Source organism: Pseudopodoces humilis, chromosome 2, assembly GCF_049639895.1.
Source record: "Pseudopodoces humilis isolate 2021_Gansu_Grassland_sample_001 chromosome 2, ASM4963989v1, whole genome shotgun sequence".
NCBI lineage: Eukaryota > Metazoa > Chordata > Aves > Passeriformes > Paridae > Pseudopodoces > Pseudopodoces humilis.
This window is the reverse complement of record NC_142201.1, coordinates 25,451,187-25,471,187: the sequence shown is the minus strand read 5'-3', so window position 1 is coordinate 25,471,187 and position 20,001 is coordinate 25,451,187. Positions and strand designations below refer to the sequence as shown.

Below are 20,001 nucleotides of genomic sequence, written 5' to 3'. Positions count from 1 at the left end.
TGTTAATTAGAATGTGTCACCTTGTGCCAAGAATGGGGATTCAGATACAACAAAAAAGGTTTGTTTTCACTGCATAGTAAGGGAACAGCCCTGATTTTATAGCACTCTTACCTGCCAAATATAGAAGTGGCATGGTGACATTTGATTCCCGAGTTCAATATAGTACAAACACTTCAGCAATACCACAGAAACTTCTAAGATGGGCTGAAATATCTACAAGATCCTTTTAGTTTAATATATAGGCATTTAAATTTGCAACCACATTAAGCAACCTAAGTTGCATTCAAGTTCAGTGATTTTAAAGTCTTTATTGCCTCTTTGAGTCATCTTGACTACTCAAAAAATTTAAATATCCTCTGAAATTAAATATTCATTTTTTTATATGCAAAAAATACAAATCCATATGGGATATGTAGATAAACAGTTAATACATAAACTGAATGAATCCAAAAGTACGTACTGTTTCTTTCATTTGAATCTGGTTGATCTTTATTCTAAACAATTTATGCTTGAAATCATCATTAAAGATGAATTTATCTCCATCTTCTACATCCTTGCCCTTTGGATTTTTAATCAATACTCGTGCTTTTCCACAAGCTAAAGACTGCAAGGTTCTTCTTAATTCACTGTCCTCTGTGAAGGAGTTCAAATATGAGAGAAATCAGAACAAAACATTAACATCAAGAGCTTTATGTGATTAATCTAGAAATAAATTGAAAAGCTAGTGTTTTTTTATGTTAATACTTTCTTCCAACTAAGTTCCAATTAGGAAGTAGCTCACAGCCTTCAAACTTGCTTTTATCTTTCATAGGTTAAATGCTGAGAGCATGCACAGGATTATATACATCAGAAAGAAAGATTTAGGCTCACCTGAGTTTTCCATCCAAAACAGTTTCAGAAAAGATTTCACATTAACACAAACTTAGTTTTATTGCTTTAGTTTTACGTGGTAGTAACAGGACTTTGGAAAACAAAAAGTGTATGACAAGAAACTCAAAGCCACCTGTTTTAAGATTTGATCAGGGTTTTTGTCACACAGCAAAAAATCTAATAGAATAAAAATAAAGAAGTTTAAATTGATAGGAAGATGTTTTGTGGGAGGGTAGAGCTGACAGCTATTATAGTCAAACTTCCCCCAAAAGAGGAAAGTAGTAGACCAGTGTGTGAGAAAAATTTTATCTAGTAATATTTAAGGCTAAAAGCATTTAGACAAGAAGGTAAAATGAAGACTTAAACATTCTAATTATGTTGCAAAGTCTTGTATCAATATTTTGCTTTGAAACAGCCTCTGCAGTCTCCAGAATACTTTATTCACAGTATGAAATTATCATTAAATGTGTTGGATCTCCTGAACAGAGTTTTAGTCTAAAAACTGAAAGAAAAGTTTTGCAATCTAGTGCTGAAGTACAGCTGAGTAAAAAATTAACACTATTGCTATTTTAAAAATACTTAAGCTCTTGCACAGAGCAACCTTTTCCTTCTTTTAAAATTCCAAATGTTCTATGATTTCAAAAAAGAACCCTTTAAACAATGTGGGCTGAACAGGTATTTATGACATTTGAGACATTTTTTGTGTTTCAGTCTCAGTAAATGCACATTGTCAAACTCTGTTTTATCCAAATACAAGGCTGCTGTTAAAAGATTCTGGAACTTTGCATGTGAAGTCACAGGTTAGAATATGCCAGAGGGAAGGAATTCACAATTACCTATCAATCCCTGAAATATAAACTACAGCTCTTAGAGGCTTCCTTGATAAGGCAAGTAAAAGCAGAGAATATATTTGGATAACACATCTCAAAGCAGCACAATTAGAAAGAAGGTGACCATTCTTTCTCTGAGTAACAGTTTATGCATCTTCTCACTCTCCTATGTTCCAGGGACAATCTCATTAAAGAGACTGATAAGTTATTGTAACAGTTCCAATCATGGCCGGTTAATCCCCCCAAGAAAAAATCCCTACAAGAAAATTTACAAGACCACGTAGTGACATGACAAGGGGGAATGGCTTCAAACAAACAGAATATACTAGGTGTTAGGAAGAAATTCTTTATTGTGAGGGTGGCAAGGCACTAGAACAGGTTGTTCTGGATGCCCTTTCCCTGGAAGTGTTCAAGACCAGGCTGGATGGAGCTCTGAGCAACCGGGTTTAATGGAAGGTGGCCTTGCCCAGGGCAGGGGGCAGGAACTACAACCTAAGCCATTCCCTGATTCTGTGCTATTCATCCTGGCCTCACAGGAACCCTGTGGACCATGAACTGTCCTTACTACCTAATTTCTATACTACTTCTCCAAAGGGGAGAGAAATACAGGCATGGTGCTCAGTGCAATGACATATAGGTAGCTCCCAACTATCAATTCCAGCCACCTGTCTTAAAATGAATTCCTTATTTTGTGCTGTATGTAATGGATTTCCATGCACCAGATTTTAGCTGTTGCTGTCAGGTAGCCACAATGCAAGCTCCAAGGGAGAGCAATCCAAGATGAGACAGCAGGACAACAATCCAAGATGCAAAAACAGGACCTGGATGAGGCTTGTATGAACCCGTGTTTGTTCTGTAAATATTGTACTCCAACCTAATGAGCCTCTCCAGACAATCCTGATTATTATTATCACTTGCATGGATTTTCTTCAGCTCCCTTTACCATTAAGGGAGAGGATGACTAAGTAACTTGAAGCACCGACACTGAGACAATGGAGCACCCATGCTGTACTTCCTTCTGCAATACATCATTCTGAACTGCAAGGATTCTTGGTATCCTCATTTTACCGTCTTTTAGTAAATATACTACAATATTTAAGTACTTGTAAGGGCTCAAATACTCTGTCAGATACTGCTGTATTAGGTTGATCCTAAGTTTCAATATGTAAAGGACTACTGGGTATAAGCTGCTGATTGATGCAAAACTTGCAGAGAGTAATGATGACAGTGTTTTAGTGGGCTCACAGAACAATTCAACTGAAAATACTCTCTTAAATCACCCCCAAATGACATTCTACAACAGATCATTTTCAAAATATAGTATGTGAAACTGAAAGGGAGCAAAAATACACAACAACACAACAGTCTTTATCACCACTTAAATTTTAGGAATTGCAGTGATACATTTTGTAAATCTAATAGGTTGTTAGTAGTACCACATGACACACAGCTCTTACGAATAATTTCATAAAGCATCCATTTTAGACGCCAAGAAAATACACTAAGAAATACGTGCAGTGTGTTTTCCTCATCTCTTTTGGTGTGTGTATGCTATTGGCACAAAGTTTGTCTTAATGATTGTGACAAATTTCTTAAAATTAGGCCTTCACGCACCAAATCATAACTGCCGATCACTTGATGAATAAATTTAAGAATCAAAGTATTCTTCCTACCTACACCAGTAGCCATTTTAATTTCTTCAAAACTGAATTCATCTCCTTCATTAAACATAAGTAATACTAATGTCTGAAAGAGGGATACTTGAAACTCCTTCTTCCCCTAAAAGAGAAAAAACAAATAATAGCAATATTCAGAGAATTTTCTATTGTACCCTCTACATTTGACAGTTACAGCAAGTATACCTTAATTTTGCTATTTCTAGAAGAATGGATATGCATTTTAGAATGCTTGGCACACAGAAAAATCTGCCTGAATGTAGTATTGAGGAAACAGGAAATTTGTAGAATCTCTTTTTTTTGCTCCTCTAACAGTAACAATACAATACACCGCAGAAGCTCATTAGAATGGCCTGATATTTACTTCACACCCTTCACTTCATTTTAATTACAATATAAGCAATTTTGGTGCTGCCCCCATCAATAGCCAATTTGTTCATAGTTAAGTCAATATTCACAATGAGTCAGTAAAAGAATTCAAGGGTTTTTATGTCTTTGCTGTGGCTCAGTGAAGCTGCACTATTACAAGGCAAGATACTGCATAAGACAAAACAACACTACATGAACAAACAGTACAGTTATTTAACAGTTAAATAATTCAACAAGCATTTAAATTTTAACCACAGCCATCACATGACTAACAGCCCTTCAGACTCTTAATGTATATCAAGCGTGCTAAGAGCATCACCAAGATTTCTACAATCAAAACAATTCCAAATTAAAGACAAAAAATACTGTGTTCTTTTTCTTGCTTTAACTTCTTGCTTTATTACAACTTAAATTATTTGAATGAGCAACAATTCCTATCAAATTAGTATTACCAAAAGCTATCACGTTGTTGTGTTATCTAAGTAGTATTTCAGTTTAATAATAAAAAGCCTACTTTCTGTACAAAATAACAGTATTGAATTGTGATTGTTCTGCCACAAAAATGTTACTAGATTTATAAAAAACACAACACATGATTAGATTCCAAATAATTTACTTAAATTTTAATCTAACAGGTAAAGTATTATGCAGGCAAACTTACTTCTTTAAATTCTGCCTTTAGAACAGCATGCCCTAAAGTCGTCTGCCACTGAAGTTTTCGACCACTGTGTTTTCCCAGGTAAAAGGTTTTAAATACCTCTTGAAGCTTTATCATCTGTTAAGAGAAGAGAAAAAACACCAGCATTGTATCCGTGCAGTGATGCCAAATGATTTCACACATGTAATTTCTTCATTCTCCTCAACCATGTTTCAAAATGGCTTCTTTTGTGGTAAAATATTAATCCAAAGAGCAAAATTTTGCTCACAAGTACACTGGTACTATTATGCACGTAAGAAAGCTTCAATTCAAAGATAACTGAATTTTCCTTGGGTTAATTTGCTTGTTTTGTTTCAAGTAATAGAAAAATCAACTTCCTGTAAAAGGTTTTAAACCTCAAGAGAGATAATGGTTTCATTATCAGAGATTCAATGTCTTGGACTTTGAATTTGACCTAGCAGTCATGGGACAAAAAGCATCCATCTCTCATGGGACAAAAACCATCCAGCTCACACCTTTACACTGGCTAGTACCATCTGCTCTTAAGTTCTTCCTGTAGTTTGTGGATGGAATGCAACTCCAGTCCAATTCCACTACTTTATGCCCTCCTACTTCCAAGTAAGAGCGATCTACCCCTCCATTTTAATGAGGTGTTGCGCAGGCTGGATCCTTCAAAAGTAGTCTGCCATGGAAGAAAAGACACTTCAGAAAGAAGAGTACACGAGCTTCCATACCTTCCAAACTGAGTGGGAACCCCCATTACCACCTCTGGCCTCTGTAGTGCTTCCCACACCTCTGATCAAGCAAGGTATCGTAGGAAATAGGGACTCCAAATACACATTTCAACCTAAATTGCTACTGGAGGAGCTTTGCAAAAATCTCTCAACTTGGAAACAATCATTTTTCAGGCAAATATTACTTAAATGCAGGGGCTAGTTTTGTGTGACACATTGCAGGGAACAGAGAAAGGATCTTTGAAAAAAAGAATGTGCAATAACATAACTATTGACTAATTCAAAGTGCCTAACCAATGTAGTTAAAGATTGACTAATTACGGTGAACTGACCAATTGCAAACTTTTAAGTAACTGACCACAGTGTTAAGTAAGGCAATGATATTATTATACAGGTGAAAAAAAACACACTGAATGAAATAATCATCTGAAAAAAGTGGATTTTATCCACTACATTTTATATTTTGCAATTCTGGAATCCTTAAAATTATATCAACCCCTTAAATATCTAGCAGAAAAACATCAAATGAAGGGCATTAATGCACCTGTGATAATGATTCCATTCTGTAAAGTGCATTTAGAAAAATAATTCAAACACAAACCTCTGAATTTAAGTGGACTTCCATAGGTGTGTAAGTTGGCCAGTATCCCATAGTTAATATATTTACTGTCAGGTCTATATTTCCTGGGTCACTTTGGTTCTGCATATACTGAAATATAAGAGACAAAAATTATTCAAGTATACTACCTGCATACTAAATTAGAAAATGTATATACTTAAATTAGAAATTCAGGATTAGTATAACAATGAAAAACTCTTACAGGCCACATTCTTGGTTACATGCTCTACCAGCATTTTGAGTAACTATCTAATGACCACTTCCAAAACACAGCAAGAGGTTGGAAGTATGAAGAAAAGATCAACATGCCTTGAAATATCCTAGACCACTGTCTATACAGGGTGTTACGGTCAAAGAAACCTTAATCACAGGCAAATAAAGCGAAAGAAAAACAACCATAGTAAGGACTATAAGATCAAAAGGATCCCCTTTGGAGTTTTACATCTGTTAGACAAAACTTCATCATATAATTGGAGGAGAGCATTAGTCAAGCCAGACTGCAAAATCTGGGACAGAAGAGTCACTACAGTATTTTATTATGGGTGTTGTCCTGGGTCAGATCTCAAACTCAGCATACTGACTTCAGTAAGGCCCCAAAATAAGCACCCAGAGAGAAATGCAACAACAGGGTGAGCATGTACAGTATTTCCTGCAAGCATTCATTGGTCACCAGCATGTTTGAAACTTTGGGGCGGAGACCCAAACCTTCAGGGAGTTTCTCTGGCGTGGGCCATTCACAAAAAATTCATCAGAGCAGTACCAGTTTACAGAATGAAAGGATACAGACTTCCAAGTATGTCAGTCAACTAAATTACTATGTGGTATTTAGACTAGTTTACTTTAAAAGGGATCAAATAGACCTGTAAAATTATTGTATACAATAAATAAATTCTGTTGCATAAACAGAACAGTAAGTATTATTATTATGACTATTTTAGCTTAATCCAAGAGATAGCACCATTAAATGCTTCCACATGACTGTGCAAAATTGTGTATACAAGCAAAAGCTAAACATACCTGCTTGAACTGTACCATGACATCTTTGGACAGTTCCATGTCCTTGAACATGCCCTCCAGTTTGCTGGTAAAAGCCGCACCACATTCTGTCACACACACAAAAAAGTAAAAATCCCACAATTACAAAGAAGCACAGAACAAGTGATAAACATTTAACCTGAGACAGTTGAGCCACATTACCAGGTTACAGAGCACCCACAAATAAATGTTTTCAGGATTCTGCTCCTCTGTAGGTACATTAAATAAACCAGTCTCATACCTAAGATGGCAGCCTAATAGTTCTTGCTGAGCATAATGAAAGGCCAGATATCTATATATATTTATACATATACACACCTCCCCCTAAGTGTTTATGTCAAGAGCTGTCCAGCTATTACTTAAAATTTGGCCTGTCCCTTCTTAAAAGCATGAGAAAACAGGGATTCCAAACTTGCATGCCAAAAAGCAGTACAAATTTAACACAAATTTAACATCTGAAGACACTTACCATGTTTAAGTTTTGACAACATGGACTTCTCAGCATCTACTGAGGCACTTTTTCCAACCAGCAGTCTTTTGGCCAAGTCTTTCTTATAAAATGCCTCAAACACATCTTTCCCTGTAAGGAAATTGAAACAAAAAATAAAATGAAATTATACATTCTATCTGCATCACTGCTCTTCAGGCTTGTGGAACAAGCCTTTCTCATGAAAGGCTGATTAGCAGAACAATATTCATTATGCAGTAGTGAAGAAAAACACGTAGACATTTTGTTCTTTTTATATTTTAATAATTTTAACATATTTTGAAAAAAAATTTCTTATTTCTTTTTTATTTCTGCCCCAGAAACTTGGACAGCCTTGTATTTCCCGTTGGATCAGCTACAAAACACATGAAATTACTCTGGGGTCCAGAAAAATGTTCTCCCTCCACTGGTCTGATTTATTAAAAAAAAAAAAAAAGGGGGGGAAAGAGGTTTTCTATGTATTAAGAATATATTTTAAAAGCCTAAGGAAAGAAAATTTAACAGAAGTCTTCCCACATGGTTTGCCAGTAGCCTTTTGAAATGAAGGAGTCGTATAGATACCCAGAAACTTTCATACCTTAAACCCAAGCTTCTCCCTACTGACAGTGCAAAGATACCAGCAAGAGGAACAAATTTACTGTAAACCCAAGCCACTACTTCTGCTGCCTACAGTAGCCCCTTGTAATTCCTTGTAAACAGCTTCCAATTTAGTTCTTCTTATGGTAGTCTTCTTCCTTCCCCATCCTGTCCCGGTGAAGTTTCATGAACCAGCAGCATCAAGATATTATCGAAAATATCTGGCCGACACCCAGAATCTACCTACTAATTATCATCTGCTCTTACAAGAGCTCTTATGTACTAGACAGCTCAAAATGAAATTTGTGCTTTTAAAATATGAAGAGAAAAAGAGTTGGTGAAAGTCTCAGATTAAAAAAAAATTAATCTCTTATGTTGAGAAGCTGCCAGAAGAAACTGTTTTCATTCACCATCTCCATCTGACAAAAATTATGCAATTATGATTCAATTATGCAAATGGTAATACTACTTTATGACTTGGCTGCTTTCCCATCATATTGTACTTCTTTGGGATTTTTATGAGAAGAGAACCCCACAGATCTCAGACAAACTAATACAGAATTGGGTAATTCCTGCTATTCTACCCCAGGAAACACATTCCACTTCCCTCAGAGCAGTGACCATGCATCTGTATTGGATTAGACCACTGGTTTTTCTGATATCTAATCTAGGAAAAAAAATAAAATTTCCTAACACATTCAAGGGTTTTGCTCAGACATACATGAGAGAAATGCATTTCAAAAGCAGTGAAACTCAGCAGTAACACTTTTTTCTATCATTCTGAGCCCTCTTCTGTGTTCCTTCTCAGCTATGAAGAGAAAAGAGAAGCCAAGAAAAGTTGCTGGGTTTTCATGCTTTGTACCTGCAACATACCTAAGTGGACAGGAAAGAGACGGTCTGTACTGTCATTAGAGGAGAGGTTGTGGTTACAATCATGGTTGATTTATGTTAAAAATCTTCCAGCAACACCTCTAACTCTTAGGTCTCCACTCACAAGGCTCTGAAAGGTCTGTAGCTTTCTACTGTGGATCAAATCTCCACAGAACTATATGTCCTCCCTGGTATATTTATTGTGCTCTTTCAGGTGTAAGGCAACCTGAATTGAAGACTGAGTAGAGCTGAAACTGATGCTGAAAAAGATCTCTTGCATTCAGAGAAAAGCAGCCCTGTTGCCCTGAGAACCAGGCCTTTCGATATTGTTTTCATAATTTCTAGCCACTTTCCCAGGAAAGTAACAATAAACATAGGTGTTTATACATTCCATTAAAGATACGCCTTTTGATGGACGTCTCTCACGGCCAGTGTGGTTGGGGAAGGTGGTGACCTGACTATCCAACCCCTGGTCGTTGTCAAAACTCTATAAATACTGAAAGAACAAATAAACCTTCTTCATCTTTCATCATACTTCGAGCTGTGTCTGTGTAAATCATTTTGTATCTGACAGTGACACAGCCCTGCTAGTAGCAAGCGGAACAGTTTTAATTGCATCAACAGTGAGCTGCTGTTTCTTACCATGAATGAATCTAAATATGATCATGATTTTGTCAAGGATTCTTTCCAGCTCTTCATCTGTTGCTTCTTTATTACCAGCTCTTAACTTGGAATCCACATATTTTGCTACAAATAAATAAAATTAGGTAACAGCTTAAAAATAGATCTAAAATAACCAACTTAAGCATCTTCTGCTTGACATATTACTATGTGTTAAATACTACTAGATGTTAAAATACAGGATAAGCGCTAAATTTTCTATTTTCCCTTTTCCCATCCCTATGTTCAGTGGAATGACAGAGCCCTACTATATTACTGGAATATTACTGGAGCCATACTATATCTAATGGAAAAGTACTGCAAAAAGGAATAGTCCAAGGCAAAAAATTAATACAGTATAATAATTAAAATGAGTACATTAGAAATTCCCACATTTTGTTTTATAGTCACACAAGCACATTACTTGTTGAAAGACAATGTTTTGGAAGTGTACAATGTATATGAATGTATTTTATGAGAAACAGAAACAAACAACATAAAGAAGACTATATTTTTGTAGACCTCTACTATGTCCCTTGCTCCTTAGTAGAAGCATATTAAAATTTAAATTCCAGTTAGTAGTTTCAGAATGCCAGAAATAAGGTTAGGCCTTGAGTTTAGCTAGTTATTTATTAAGCCACATTAGTATCCTTATACAACCTTCTGTGTAAGAAGAAAACCTTTGTGGGAGCTGGAACACCATGATCCACAAATTACAACAGCTCCTGTCATGGCTTTAACCTGTATCACTATGCAATACAATCAATTGTGCAGAGATTGCAATGTGCAATCTGTCCTACATAAAGTTGATTTTAGAAGGAAGACACAAAATAAGCCAAATAAAGGCAAAAGAATGTAAAGAGGGAAAACAAACAACCAAGAAGCAGGATCCTCTCCTGGTATAAAATGCCACAGCTCCAGTTTTTCAGCAGGCAAAACTGTAAGGATAGCTTTTGCCCGATAAGGGATAAACTAAATAATAGTATTTTTAAAGTATTATTATCTTTCCCCTTAATAACCATGAGTTCTCCTGTCAATGTAGTAGGTTTTTTTCCCCTCTATTAAAACTCCTTGTACCTGAAGGCTTTAAAATTGTTATCCCAACTTCAGCCTTTAAGCCAGATGGATGGGCTGTACTCACTCCTTTCTGAGAGATCCAGAACATCCACAGAACTCCTATACTATCACAATTAAATCCCCTTTACTTGCCACAGCTGCTCTTCCCCCTAACCATTTACTCCCGTGGCAGCCCCAGTGTTCCACTGAGCAGCTGTTACCACCAGCCCCGTGCAAGCAGCAGAGCGCAGGGACAGGAGGGTGACATGCTCCACCAGGACCCCCTAAAAGCACACCCAAGCTCTTGGGGCCCACCACACGCCCAGGTTAACGTTTGCCTCATCCCAAAACCAGTCTCCTAAAGCAGAATGCAACTGCACCACTACTGCACTAACACACTCAGCAGCATTATCATGCTTTCTAGAGATTTTTGAAATATTTCACAGAAAAATATTTGTGTACCTATCAATTCTGCAGGCTTATTTGGTCTCTTGTTGATAAATGTTTCAAAGGACTCCTTCATCAAGTTTATAAATTTTTCATTTTTCTGAAAGCACACTTCTATGATATGGTCCACTTTATCCTTAAAATCTAGTAGCTCTTGCACCATATCCTTGTCTTTTTCAGGATTAACCACTATTGTTGTCCCAAAGTTCTGTAAAACAAACACTTTTGATAGTAAAATACTTTAGAGTGCTACCTATCTCCCCCAACAGAATCATTTACCCTTATAAAATGTATCATTAGAAAAATTACTTTACAGAACTACTTATGACTGCAAGTTTTTAAAAAATGAGATGCATTGAAATTTAAAATAAAAACTAGACACACATTAATGGATTTCAAACATTAGTGTTTGATTTAAAAATTATTTACATTTAAGACAAAAGTAAAAAAATAATAAATACACAGTAGACATGACTATGATGTGCAAATTTACAGTGACATACAGAACTATGATTCATGTAAAATAAATTAAATGGAAACTGCCTCAGAAATGTTAAGCATAAAGGAAAACTGCACTGTTTTTATTAAACCCACTAAAGAGCTTAATTGATTAAACAGGTAGCAAAAATTTAACTGCTGCTCAGCCGTATTTTTCTTTCATCATGGGCTCTAAACCAGAATGATCCTAACTGACTTACAAGTAAACAAAACTTTCTCACGCACAAGGAGCAGATACAGACTTGATTTTCTCTTCCTGTCCCTACATTTATTATCTCAGAAATGGAACACCATTTGTCTAATGAACCAAAATATCCTGTAGGAGAGGATTTTCACCTAATGGACTATTTACATTCGCTTAATAACACTTCGATCAGTGCCCTGGACAGAACGATCAGTTTTCCAAGGTGAGAAAGAGGAACATCTGCACAGTAAAAGCAAAACAGTATTCAATTGGTATATTTTCACCAACTAAAGTATGTTAGCCAACGGTAAAAGAGATAGGGGGAAATCCCTCTCCAGCCTCAGAATTTCCACTGTATTATCTAATTAAGACACTGGCATCTTTCATGGAGATTTCTCTCAAGTACCATTTCAGAGTAAAGCTGAACACTATGCTCCCAAGATCCTTAGATTCAACACATGTATCACAGAATCACAGAACAGTCTGGGCTGGCAGAGACCTCTGATGACCACCTAGTCCATCAGATCTTCCACTTGTCACAATTTCCCCTTCATTAATACTGCATTTGGGTGTCTCACAGTCTCTGTCAGGTATATCCGTAAATTGCAGGGCTATTCCCCCACTCTGTAAATGGCAAACCAAGATAAAGAAAGCTGAATGACAGCTCTGAAATCACAAAAAGGTGACAATGGAGCACAGACCCTTACCACAGTAACTTGGCTCACAAGATAAATATTACAAGTTCTTGAAGTTTCTCTTTACTGCCATACAGAATGCTTGGAAGGAGGAGATTTACTGACACTACAGAAAAGGTTTTCCAGGTTTTTGAGTATGTACAAAACCATCTTTAAGCCATAGGAGGTCTGATTCTACAAGATCCAGGGTATGATAAACCAATTGAACAACTTGTTGCTGTGAAAGGAAAGGTTCCTTTCCTTATTTTTTACCCATATTGAACTCCTGCTTCTTTCCTTGGACCAGCACATGAACTTTTCTCTGAGTCTCTTTAGCTCACTAAACCTGGGATTAAATTTGCCCAGGTATTGTAATATAACAGGTCACAGGAGAGCCTATGGAGTGGCAGGCAGCACCTCTAGGATTAAGGGAGGAGCATGATCTGGGAGAAAGGAAGAAGAAAGATGATCCTCCTCAGCCACAGCACCACCATTCAATTGGACAACATCCTAAGGAGTAAACGCCACCTTGGTTCTGGGGGCAGAGGGTAACCATGTTCCATTCCATGCAGCACTGCTGGATCATGCTGAACTCCAGACATAGCTGTGCAGAAAAGGCACCTCTGTGATGTTGTGCACTTAGTCCTGAGGGTTGATGAACACATGGGCAATTCAGGGGAGAGTCATGACATCGGGAATTATCAACTCCAGGGAGGAAAAATCTTCTGTGAAGCCTTCCTGCCTTCATCTTGCAAGAGCACTAGAGTGCAAGCTCTCTGGGGCAGCATACTATATGGACATTATGCCTAACAAACCAAAGCATCTAAATGCAACTGATGGATTATTTTCAATAGGACCATTCCCTTCCCAACAGCTGTAACACCCATCAACATTGTAGTAGGTTGGTTATGAGTAGCACTGCCTAAGCTGAAGAATAGCAACATCTGATATTTCACTGCTTTTGCAAGTATGTAAAGAGTTGAGTGTATTTGCAGCAAAACAGCACATAGCACAGTTCAGCATAGTCTAAACACATGTGCATGTGGTTCTGTTTAAAAGCAATGCAACCAAAAACATCCTGTATAATATTCAAACCTATAAAGAAAGTAATTTCTAAGGAAAAATTTAAAACCAAAGCAGGTGTTGCTGTTACTTATCATGTGACTGTTACTGAGGCAGCAGCATTAACATCCCTCCCCATATTTACTTAAAACAGAAGTTTGGTGATACACCGAAGTTATTTTTGACTTTGACAGAAGAAATTTGTAACAGCATAAACTTTTACATTAGTAATAGATCTTTGAAATACCTTGATGTATTCACTCCAGTGTTGCAAAAGGATCTGCTGTCCACCTTTCACCCGGCTGAATAGCTGGTATGTCTGAGTCAAATCTGATATTCTATTTTCATCAAGCAGGCTATCAAGTCCTAAAAAAATTAAATTAGAAAAAAAGAAAATTTGAATACAGTTAGAAATATATTAGAGAATATATCTATTAGAGAATATACTAGTATTTCAACTGAAATACTTTCCCAACAAGGTGATGATCGTAAGCCTTTTGCAGAATAATTATGAAGAGCGCTTGACTTCAAGGGTATTGTTTGATCAAGAACCTCTAAAGAAAACAAAAAGCTAAGTAAGCTGTCCTAAATGTAAAGTAATGATAAATACTTTATGAGATTTTTTTCTACGGAGCACAGTGAGCCATGTCTTTAGATTAAGAACATGCTGGGAACAGTCTACACTCCTACCAATGGAGTAACACAAGCTTACAAATTCCTTTCAAGCAACTTTTGCTTTGTCAACTCACCCCACGTGAGACTAAGCTTTGGGCTAACAAATTGTGAAGCCCAAGGAATATAACAAGCAAATAACTTCATACACATTTTTCCATTTGAGAATATGACAAATGTAGTTACAGTGTAATCAGAAGTACTTTGTCTGGTGTCAGTTACAGAGGCTTTAGTAATACCATAGCATAGCATCAAAGATTTAAGACAATTTTTCTAAAAAAACAAAAAGCTTGATTTTGCACAGGCTGACAATTCACACCATCAGTGTAGCTGACAGTGTACAACTGTCCTGTTTCACCAAATATATTTAATTAATGCTAATTTTTAAATTATATTAAAAATTTATTTGCAAATGACTGCCAAATTACCCCATATTCTACTATATTCTTCAGCTCAAAAATACTTTCACTGTATATTGTAACTTATGTACATGTTCAGAAAGGCAAGCATTGTTCCAGAATGATATCAGGTAAATTTTGTCTGCTATTTTAAGATTTCCTAAACATCTGAGATATCAGAGGAATAGACATACTATAAATGTAAGACAACAGACTACACAGTCTCGAATACAGTGTTTTAGTGCTCTCTTTTCATTGAGCATGGATTAAAATCCTGGAAATCAAAGAATCATAAAAAGGCTTGGATTGGAAGGGACCTTCAAGATCATCTTGTTCCAATTCCCTGCTGTGGGCAAGGACACCTTCTACAGACATCTCCTTCCAACCTGGCTTTGAACACTTCCAGGGATGGGGTATCCACAGCTCTGGGCAACATGTTCCAGTGACTCACCACCCTCATAGCAGAAAATTTCTCCGAACATCTCATTTTTAGTTAAAACCATTCCCCCTTATCTATCACTATCTGCTTCCCTGCAGAGCACTGCCATAGCCTCTTGGAAAAATCTACAGTACTCACAAAACCCGACCTCACCACTAGGTATGATCCCAAATATCTAGTCAATAGCAGTTATACTAACATAAGGAAAAAAAGGTTTCTCACACAGACACTGCATTTCTAAGCTTTTTTCTCCTGTATCAAACTGACTACTTCACATTCCTTGATTTAATGAAGAAAACCTGCAAAATGCAGCGTCTTCTAATTGAACAGAACACTAAGATACCATAAGCAAATTAAAATGTGTCCTAGATCAAATGAATACAGAAAACTAAGCAAGGCAAGTGATGACAGAAGCGTTTTTAATTATTTTTTCCAGTGAAGACATAGAATGCAAAAGCTGATCCAACAATACTCGAGTCCTGAAGCACAGTAAAACCAGAAAGCTAGAAAAATGTAAAAATATCTTTGTATTTACGTGGATGGCTCATACACACTGTAAACCAAGAAAAAGTTCAGTTTAAAACAAGACCACATACTTTCTGTTTAAGCCACTTGATAAACATGCATTTCACTAGGAAAGTTACTTAATCATACTTGAATTAGAGAGCAAGCAAAATTGACATACATCAGCGAAATATAATTATTCTTACTTTCTGCCTGTAAGTTTAATAATAGCTAAGATGAAGTGACTAAGCTTATTTCTATAAATGTACTGAAAATAGTGAAACAACCTATTCTTAGGGTAGTTGAGAGAAAACCATGAGCATAAGTTATCTTTAAAAGGGACAAAGAAAGACACAGAAAAGGTATGTATAACATCAAAGTGTTCAACATGGATATGATGGAGTTTGAAGATACCAGACTACCAGGGACATCTGTTTTGCAACATAAAAGAAAACACAGATGTAAGGACAATTTGCAATAGGATCTAAAACTTTAAATACTGCAAAAGAAGAAAAAGATCTAAAAGATCAGGGAATACTGAACAAACTCAGAAATTCTGTAAAACAGGAGAGATTAAAATTTAAGAGGACCAAAGAAATGACAATTTGAACACACTAATGTCTGAATAAGGACTTCCTAAGAAGACTGCAGTTCTCACCTGAAATTGCCAGACAAAAGGTAAAGTACAGACAAAAGTATATAAAACCTCACTGCCTCGAATGCTGCCAGTGCCAGTAACTCACAATTTTTAAACCACAAATCATGAGAATATGTGAAACTATTGCACTTGAGCTGTGAGATTATCACATAAAAGAAGCTACAACAGTAACTGCAGCTCTCATTTAGAAGTTTATATAATTCTAGAAAAGCAGCAGTTCCAAAGGTTTAATTCCTAAGCCCACTACTGCAAGTCAAAGGAGATTTAGAGGCTTAGCAACCTTTACAAATATGGAATTAGATTTTAGACATTTCTTTCCAAATATACCATTTACTTGTCACAGTAAGGGTAACAATCACAGGATTGGCTTTCTGTGTCTGTGCAAGTTTTTCTCATGGCTAATATACCTCTTAAAGTCAAAGCTGGGGAATTTATAGCTATTGCAGAAAATGAGAATCCATTGTTAATCAAAGATAACATTAATTAAAAAAAATACCTTTTTGCAAAATAGCTGATAAGTGTTCTCCTAGTAGCTGCTTCTCCACACAAGCAATCAGGGGCTTTCTGAATTAGGCAAGAAAAACATAAAGGAAGCATTAAAGTATAAAGGAGTTGCCTTCTGTCACAGTGTATTTGTGCATGACTTACATTATAAAGCAAAAAAACCCAACAATTTTCTGCTTAGAGGTTATTAATTAAAACAAAAACTATCATGTGATATAAGAAAGACAACAATAAACTATGTATGTAATTAAAAAATAAAAAAATTGATACAATTAAATTCCTTACACAGTAGAAGGGAGAAGCTCACATTGCAAAAGCCAATACAAAAGCATAACTGGAAAAAAGTTGTATTGAATTCTGGAAACAAACAAGCAAATAAACCAAAACTTCCAAGGGTTTGAACTTCAAACCAAAACAATACACACTAGTTATGTTCAAAATTCAGCTAATTGTGTTATGTGTGTATGCAAGCATATATCAAGTTAGAGCCAAAAACCAGAAATTTGCAGAAACTTTTATATTTGTCTTTGAATATCCCCTACTTTTTACATTTATACATTCATTTTAGACAGGACTGAAAAATAGTGGGAAGTTTTCCTTTACATCTTTCATTGCCTGAAAGATAAAATAAATGCTTGAAGTAAAAAGGCATAATGAATTCCAATGTTTAAACGTCTACCCTGCTTACAACGGAACAACATAAGACCAACCATTTCTCTGTGAGTAAAGTTTTATAAAACTGGTTCTCAGAACCTTAATCGAGATTTCCTAGGAGAGAGGTACTCAACTTGGATTGATGGAAGCCTTTCCTGTAGGAGGATACACTTTTGCTAAAACTAAAGTGAATCTTTGCTAACACACTCCTGAAACTGCCCATTGTGACATGCCTGACCTTCCATACAAAACACCAGGTTAGGTCCTTCATCTGGAAAGGTTCAGAGAAGGAAGCAGGAATGATCCAAATATGCAGCAGCAGCTACAAGAGAGACAACTGCACATGTCAAGACTCTTCTTTCTGGGAAGGAGATGACTTAGGGATACCATTAACAGGCAGAAAAGGGGTGAAGGGAACTGACTGATCACTTTTCTTTTCAATGGGGTCATCAGCAATGGTAGTGGGTACCAGACTTAAAAGGAAGCACTTTATCACCTGGTGGCTGTGCACTTTATCACCTGTGGAACACTCTGCCTGGCACAGACAGAAAAGCTGATGTGAATACCCATGAGAGACTGCAAGTATTTCACAGATACAAAGACACGAACCACAGCAGGTTCAGAAAATACACTGAGCTGAAAACAGGCAGACACCAGTAGAGTACCAGGGCATCACATACACTTCCTCTATTTGTTCCCTTCAGTGGTTGTAAGTGAATATGAAATACTGTTTAGACAGACCCATGTTTTTAACAGACATGGCCATTTTTATGGTACTTTCCATATTCCCTGCCACTTCCAACTACTGCTATCTGTACTTGCTAGCTGTTTCCAAGAGTTGGGGTTGTATGAAATACATCCCTTGCTCTGGAAGACCTATTCTGAGAGCAGGAGGAGGGACAATTTGTCTGCTTCAGGCCAAAAGGCAAAGCACCACATCCTAGCAGGCAAACAAAATGAATATTTATCTTGGCTAAGGAAGGAGCCAGAAGGCACCTTCTGTATGACCTCAAAGCCATGTACCTTGGTCATCTACTGACTGACAAGGAGACACGCTTATCTGGTCAGCTGTCCGGAACAGCATGTACTGCTGGCCTGAGAGAGTCTCTGTGTGGGCTGCAACAACACACTTCCCAGGTGTTTTATGAAGTATTTGGAATGGCATTTCACATGATGCTTTTGTGTTTGAAGTACCATTTCCATCTCAAGATCAAGCCAGTCACAACTGAACAGCATCCTTTCTGCTGTTCTCATGCACACACAGAGAAACAAGAATGGCCTCAGGAAAACTCAAGTGCTCTAATTTTAACTGCTGTCTCTTAATGCAAGGGAAGGTAACTAGTGTGAAGCCTTCTAAAAGTAGGTTTCTAAGCCTTTAACTAAGGGTGAGATTCAACACAAGTACTTGATGTCTATCTAGACTGAAAATGTAATGGTATCAATCTTTTTTAACCTAAACAGTAAATAAATACATAGATTTGCTGTAACTTTATAAACAGAAATAGTTCCATATATTTCACTATGAGTGATTCCACTAGAAAAAGTTGGTCACCCTGCAATCAGCATTTACAGGAAGATGATCCAAGTTGAAGTATGTGTCATGACACACAACACACATACGTGTGTATATACATATATATATATATATAAAATGTCTGAAGAAAATAGTAAGTTAAAAAGATAAACTTTTATTCAGTTATCCTTTTGACACCAAACAAAATGCCAATAAATCTTCCAGAAGACTAAAACCCAATAAATGTAATGTCACATTCTCAACTAAAGAAAAAAAGCAACAGCTTCCTACAGGACAAATTATATATGGATTTATGTAGTGTGTCAGTTCCTGCAGGAATGTGTTAACCCAACAAAACACAAACTATTACTTAAAACCCAAGTGAAAAAAGGACAAGCTACCTCATACAGTACATGGGCAGCAGCTGATGTACTGCTAAGCTCACACCTTGGACTGTTTACAAATGATACTCATGTCCTCTGCCCTTCTGGATTTTTTCAGGCTTTGTTTGAGTTTTTGTTTGTGGTTTTGCTTGTTTGATTGGGTTTTCTAATGAGTCCTTCCTTCCCTCAAGGGATTTGTGGTTAAAGATGTTATCAAGTACATGAATGGCTAAAATCAGCTGCTATTTTGAAAATGGAAAATTGAGTTCTTATGCAATGTTTTTTTTAAGCTGCAATATACAGAATTAATATTTCTGAACAAATTTCTTATTCCTTACTGAAAATATCCTTTTATTTTAAAGAAGTAACTTTTGATAAAACTGAAGTCTTTTAAAAAACAAGCTATTTCACAAGACCTCTCAACAAGATAATATCTGTAAGATAATGAAGAAATTATCTCAGTGTTTCTACAACCAGAGATAATTATACTGATTTATGAAGAATGCTTGACTTACAGTAAAAATGATAAAATTTGTACTCACTGTGTGCTATGATCTAAATATGTTATTACTCTGTCTCCTTCTTCTTCCAAACGTTTATTAACATGGTGAAGGTATTCTGGGACCTAATAAGACAAGAGAACAACCAATTCAACTATAAAGGTAGGAAAGGCAGCTAATCTTGTTCCATGACAATTACACTACATTTTAAAGAGAACACTAGTTGGAAAGGACTATTCCACCAGAACATTGTTATGTACTACATAATCTGTATTTTTATTAATCAATGTTATTTCATATTAAACATATTATAGTTGGTAATGTGACTTTAGCTACAAAAACATCACTGGGTTACTACACAATTGTATCTATCAAGTTCCATGACAACCTAGGGTCTGCTCTCCCTGTTGATACAATACCATGGTCCGTATCAAAACACATGGACACCTGTGTGCCAGTAAATTCCACTGG

The 20,001-nt window shown here is 36.4% G+C and overlaps 1 protein-coding gene across 3 annotated transcripts in view; it reads right to left on the bottom strand.

Annotated features, from left to right (window-relative positions):
• The window catches only part of CUL4A (cullin 4A), a 34,101-nt gene that overhangs the window by 2,412 nt on the left and 11,688 nt on the right, over positions 1-20,001 (bottom strand). For 2 of the 3 annotated variants that reach the window (XM_005516588.3, XM_088051376.1), the window contains 11 exons: positions 19,573-19,655; positions 16,473-16,540; positions 13,553-13,671; positions 10,903-11,095; positions 9,367-9,471; positions 7,261-7,371; positions 6,774-6,859; positions 5,739-5,846; positions 4,407-4,520; positions 3,374-3,479; positions 461-633 (listed from right to left, as the gene is read on the bottom strand). In XM_005516588.3, the coding sequence (XP_005516645.1) occupies positions 461-633; positions 3,374-3,479; positions 4,407-4,520; positions 5,739-5,846; positions 6,774-6,859; positions 7,261-7,371; positions 9,367-9,471; positions 10,903-11,095; positions 13,553-13,671; positions 16,473-16,540; positions 19,573-19,655 (1,266 nt within the window). The remainder of the gene's footprint in view (positions 1-460; positions 634-3,373; positions 3,480-4,406; positions 4,521-5,738; positions 5,847-6,773; positions 6,860-7,260; positions 7,372-9,366; positions 9,472-10,902; positions 11,096-13,552; positions 13,672-16,472; positions 16,541-19,572; positions 19,656-20,001) is intronic. The other variant, XM_088051375.1, reaches the window with a different exon arrangement.